The sequence below is a fragment of the Cyprinodon variegatus genome, unplaced genomic scaffold (assembly GCF_000732505.1).
Source record: "Cyprinodon variegatus isolate N-32 unplaced genomic scaffold, C_variegatus-1.0 Scaffold303, whole genome shotgun sequence".
Taxonomy (NCBI): Eukaryota; Metazoa; Chordata; class Actinopteri; order Cyprinodontiformes; family Cyprinodontidae; genus Cyprinodon; species Cyprinodon variegatus.
In genome coordinates, this window is record NW_015150756.1 from 240,045 (window position 1) to 246,044 (window position 6,000).

At 38.2% G+C, this 6,000-nt stretch overlaps 2 protein-coding genes across 3 annotated transcripts in view; both read right to left on the reverse strand.

Moving 5' to 3' along the window:
- Positions 1-6,000, reverse strand: part of LOC107090620 (histone H2A-like) — a 665,777-nt gene that overhangs the window by 237,836 nt on the left and 421,941 nt on the right. The window lies entirely within an intron of this gene.
- The window catches only part of trhde (thyrotropin-releasing hormone degrading enzyme), a 249,933-nt gene that overhangs the window by 75,828 nt on the left and 168,105 nt on the right, over positions 1-6,000 (reverse strand). The window contains exons 7-8 of the mRNA XM_015384105.1: positions 1,830-1,967; positions 1,624-1,689 (exon numbers count right to left, since the gene is read on the reverse strand). Of these exons, the coding sequence (XP_015239591.1) occupies positions 1,624-1,689; positions 1,830-1,967 (204 nt within the window). The remainder of the gene's footprint in view (positions 1-1,623; positions 1,690-1,829; positions 1,968-6,000) is intronic.

A 6,000-nucleotide genomic window follows, 5' to 3' on the forward strand; every position in this document is an offset into this window, starting at 1 on the left:
GCTTAACATACGTCACGCACTCCGTTGCTCTTATTGGTTGTAGGTCTATCCAATTGAGTGCAGAGGCATTTTTTTTTTTCCTGGTTCGTTCAAAACACGCCCCATAATCACAGCTCTATGGAGCAGTATCAGACTGATATTCTAGAATTGAGTAGGACTACGTCAGGCTCAGAAATCAACTCTGAAATCAGCCTAGATAGTAAGCTAGTAATGGTCTCTAAATCACTATCTACCACTATATTTACAAAAATAAAACAAAAGCTGCTGAATATGCTGAACGCAGGTGCTGATATTACCAACCATTGGAGGAAAAGGATTTAAATCTAAAGTCATGTCAAATTATTTCCATTCTTTTCTTCACTAAAATTACAGATACCTGTGTAAGTAAAATTCTAAAAGTACAGGTTCTACATTGTACTTGGGTACTAAAGGGAAAGTTTCTGCCTAAAATATTAAAATAAAAGATCTCTAAAAATCTCAGCTCTTAAACAAGAGTTTTATTCACAGGAAATAGGTTAATTTTCCTATTTGGGGCATTGTGTTGGTAGCGAGAACATAAAAAATACAAAGTAGGTCTAGTTTTGTTCTATATATACAAACTGAACTTAAGCCCTGCATGAGAAGCTTTATACTTTTAGGAGATTAAAAGGGAAAAAAAATAGTTTGTTATTGCATACAGCATACGTGGCAATGAAAGTGGACTTCTGCAGTCAAACCATCCCTTAGTTCGGATGGGGGAGGTCTGAGTGCCGGGGGACAATATAGGGGACAAGGATCTTGCTAGGGAACCCAGAGGGGATGTTAGAACCAGGTACTTACAACCTTCTGAGATAGTCGTACTGACCACCTAGTACTTATTCGTAGTTACTGGACACCTCTGTAAGTAAAATACCTGAAACATGGACCTCTGCTTTCAGTGTTGAAGAGACACTTTCTCCAGGAAGCCATTTTTATAGAACATTTCTGTTGCTGGTTAATGTTGCTTTGGGGGCTACATTAGTCAGCCTTACAGGAGATTTATAACTGGGAGAATGATGCAAACCTTCTTTGATTTTACTCTGATTTCCTCTGTGTTTGATTTGGAAGTATTCACCCTCTCATTTATTTCCAGCTTATTGGCTTCAAATGGTTATTGGTTAATTTTTCTAAATCAATCTAAGATGTGTTGAAAACCTGTTACTTGTTGCGCCCCCCTGGCAGCAACTATAGCCACATACAGTAGGTTTGGGAATAACTGACTATCAGATTTTACTTTGCTGATCAAATCCAGCTCTGATCTTTTAACTCTTCTTTCTAGGAAATGACATAAACAGAAGAAGGATGAGATGTCTTTGTGGCAGTTAAACCCAAACCTAAGAGGTTTTTAAAAAAGCTGAAAAACTTTCTGAAACTGCCTCTGCAGCTAAGCCCCAACATAATTACCATAAGCTCTTACCAGTAAGAGTGTCTCTAAAATATGGCTTATTGAAGACACCCTCTCTTGACAGAACGTCTGTCTGAAACCTTCAAGTTGACTCGATGACAAATCTCTTAAGAGCGCTTCAAAGCCACCAGCCAGCTGTCGCTTGAAATATTAAAAACCTCGAGAGTGATGGCGGCGAACACACAGAAACCTGCACTTACGTTGAGTCCTTTCTGAAACAAGGGCTGTCCCATTACGTTCGCCAGCATCCGGATCAGCGCTGCCCCCTACAGATGGCACAGAGAATTAAAAAAAGGGGTTCTTTGTTCATTTCAATCCATTTCAACATTTTCAGACATTTTGATTTCACTCACAACCAGGTTTTTAGAAACGCAACTGGTAAGAAACTTAGGTTAAAGTCGCTCACCTTTTTGTAGGCGATCCAGTCAAAGACCCGGTCGATGTCTGTCGCCTGTTCCACCTCCTGAGAGATGGGATGAGAGGAACTCAGTCCATCCAGCAGCATCACCTCATGGAGGACATCGGTGAGGAAGCGCTGCTTCTCCTGGAAACACAAGGAACAACCTTTGCATATTCAGAGCTGAACGAGACATTTGAAGGTTAAGAGTCAATTTATGTCCCATTATCCATCTTCACCATATACTTTAAACTCAACCTGAATCGATGAACTCCCACTATTAGAAGCCATGGTGTTGATCACACATTGCTCAGACCTCCTTTGTCCACTTTAGCTCATTTGCTGGTGAAGACTCTCACTCATCCAGATTATAATCAGGAATCTTTCTCAATTCAAAAGGTCTGGATTAGCACCAATCCAGACATTTTTTAATTGGAAAAATCTTCCTTGATGGGAAGGGAAACGTCTTCAAACTTGGAAAACAAAGTCCAGTGGATTGTTTTTAAACTTTAACTTTTTTTGGCTTGACTCATTGGGTCAAAAATCATCGTCCTAAAAAATTCTTAAAGGTACATAGTCACGTTATATGACATAAACTCTGGTCTGGTTACATACAAGCATTTTTTCTGAAAGATCCTGCAGACATGATGTTTTTTGCTTTTTTTTTTTTTTTTGCTCAAATTATAAGTAAATAAAGTTTTGAGGGAAATTTAAAAAGACAACCGAGGTAAGATACCAGGCATGCAGGGTTTAGACAAGGAAATACAGCGGCTAAGCAAGTTTGAACCCAGAAGCCGAGTTGCAAATTCAATTAAAGAAAAAAATCCAAGATCCAGTGTCACAAAAAAGAAAAAATTCATATTTGATTTGAATTAGGATAAGACTGGAATAGTGCTGGCATAATAATATAAATGTTGGTGTTCACTACGGATTGGTGAGAAAAAAGTCCTGATTATTACAAATAAAAATTCAGTTCTTGATGGGTTTTTTGTATTTTGAGGCCTTTGATGAAACCAAGCATCTTTAAAAAAGTCTTATTTAACTTTTATTATTGGACTATTTTGTTAACATGAAAGTCACTCGAAGCTGCAACATGATGGTCACAATTCCGGGTACTTTAAGTTTTTCATTTAACTTTGTATGTGGTTTTTTACTGTGAGCTTTAATTATTGTTTTGTGTTTACTTTTAAGATCTACACTGTTTTTCTTTAGGTTATAAGTTTTACCTTAAAAACTTGATGTCCTCATTTTTGCCAGTTATAATTTTGCTTTTTGTGTCTATATATGTTAATTTTTTCTTGTGGACATTAGTTGAGTGATTTCTTTCGCTCTTACTTTTCTCTAAATTCATCTCAGTTAAGTTTCTTTCATGCCTCGTTTCCTTTATTAGATTTTTCCAGCAGTTTTGCTTTACTTCTCTTATGGTTTTGATTCTCTGCAATAAGTCCAACTACATTCGGCTGCGTCTTGTTTGCCACTAATTATCCACTCAATTCTCCCGTGTTCCGTGGTCTTTGCTTAGCTCATGTTCTACTAATTACAAATTTTTATAGTCTCCTAAAAAATCTTTTACCACTTTTTCCTTCAAGCAACTGTTGCAAGGAGCTGTAACAGTGACTAAAAATTCCCCATAGACCTCCTAAAAACATCTCATGTCCCTGAACTCTTCTTAAAATGTAAACAAACCCGAAAAACCTGCCTTGCCTGGTGTCAGTGGCTGAATTCGAATTCAGGGCCTGCGTCCTCTGAAGGCTAGATTTGTAGGCCGCCAAGGTCTGTTCGGATTACAAGACTGCTCGTTATGCAGCCTACAAAAGCGTCCTTTTTTTGCCCGATTTGAAGGATGGGTCCGGTGTATCCTATCTATCCTTGGATATCCCAGGATTCATTGCGAGACCAAGCAAGCCAGCTGCTTCATGATCAGTGGAAAAAGGTACTTCACGCTGAACAGCGGTGAATATTGGAAGTGCAGTTTAATATAATACAAGAATGTTAATAGTTCTGTCTGAAACAAATGAAAATATATATTTTTTAATGGTTATTGAGTCAGATATGTGGCGGTAATGTTTGATTTATCAAAAGGTTTTTATCTGTTATTGTGTAAACTGGGTTTGGCTGTAATTTAAAGACAGATTCTAATATATCTGCAGTTTGGGGACTATAATATGATTTCTATTTTTTATTTATTATTTTGCACAATTTGCTTAACTAAGCATTTTTTTTGTTGAATATAAGACATTTTGCAGATATATTTTTATACATACATTGTTTAGACCAGGGGTGCTCATGTCCAGTCCATAAGTGCTACCATCCTTTAGCTTTTAAATACATCTCTTCTCTAACACACCTGAATCGAAAGGCTCAATCTCCTCATTTAGCTCAGCAGAGGCATGGTAATGAGCCACTAATTTGAGTCAGGTGTGTTAAAAATGGGGTGCATCAAAAAGTTGCAGGATAGTAGCTCTTGAGGACCGGAGTTGAGCACCCCTAGTTTAGACTAATGTATATCTTTCTACCCCTTTTATATTGTTATATTTGCTTTTATTTGTTCGTGCTCGCGGTGGTTGTCAACTGTATTCCACTCTGGATTTCTGTATTCTCATGAGTGTAGTTTTAGTTCACTTTACAAAAAAAAAAAATAATAATAAAATAAAATAAACAATTGTGAAAAGTTCGCTGATCATTATTTTCCTGCTTTGTGTGTCAACTGTCACTGTTGCTAAGCGACAGAGCATACGGCGGTGAAAGCTGCAGAAAGCTGGACATGTCTGAATTCCCAGCCAAAACTCTTCCAGTCTCTTTATTCTCACAGATCTTGAAGGACCCAGTCCACATAGACCGCGTCCTTGGAGGATACAGCCTCTGAAACTGAACACACCAGGTAGGTCAAACTAGTCTGTTCATCCCTAATTTGAGTCTCTCATGTGACTTTTTCCCGGGTTAAATTCACATTCCATACAAAGAAAGTGTTATATTTTCGTCCAAGTTCGTTTCCATGGTAATTCTGAGAATCGAATCCTGTATTTGCCTCCATGAAATGATGGAAGTTTGGAAGCAGAAGCCAAATTAATTAAATCAGTTTCAATGAATCTCTGTAGGACTATAGGAACAGCCTGATCTGACTAATGCCTGGATTTTCTAAATGTTTAAACAGGAGATAGATTTGCTCCTCTGCTTCTGGCTGATTATTTCACCCGTTATGTTCATTGGCACAAACACACAAAGCAAACACGCAGTGGAGGGATTCCCCACAAATCACACAATTAGCTAATTGGTTAATTTCACATTGGGTTGAAATTAGAAACACTTTTGGAGGAATAGAAAAAGAATGAGAGTAAATGAGATGTCAGCTCTAATTAACAAAGACTTTATATCACCTGGAGTGGTGGGAACGGGGGGTCCATCTGCGTTATAATGACCAGATGGACTTAAACCAGGCCGCTGCAGAGACACAGATGCCGGGTCGGGGCTGCGTTCAGAGGCAGCTGTTGAACTTTAAACCGTCTGCTGATCCTCCATCATTTCCAGAGTGTCACTCCTCCTCTCCACCTGTTCTCCTCCTCCTCTGACATGCAGCTATTTAAACTGGTTTGGGAACAGATCGCTCTCTGTACGACGCAGCCACACTAATTATCACCCCAGGTTAACAGAGACGTTGAGCTGTTTCAGTAGCGGGAGACTGAAGACACTCTGATTTCTGTTTTTGAGTCAAACGTTTGCATGTTTCTGAAGATGGTGGACTTTACAGCTGAGATACTTCACTTTCCTAACTTCCCTCCAAATGTAATAAAGGTCAATATAAAATGAGAACACATCTTCAGAAACAAAGCTCTTTGTCCCGGAGTTCATTCACAAACTAAAATATTTTGGTATTATTACCTTTTCTTTTTCTAGAGAAAAGCTTTTTCTTCTAGAGTCGTGAGGATTTTTTTCTTTGTGGATGATGACAGTTTTTTACCTTTAGTTTCCAAATCAAAAGTTTATCTCTGAGACATAGAAAATGTCTCCTTTCTGCAAGAAAGCCCACATCTCACCTAGAGACAAATGGTGGAAGTTTACATTCTCATCCCTCCCAGTTCACGAACCTGGACTTCTCTAAATATTAGACTGGCTCTTTTATTGTTTTCCTTTTAATTCCTGGTTAAGGTTGTTAGAACAAGTTAGGATAAGTAATTTCTCT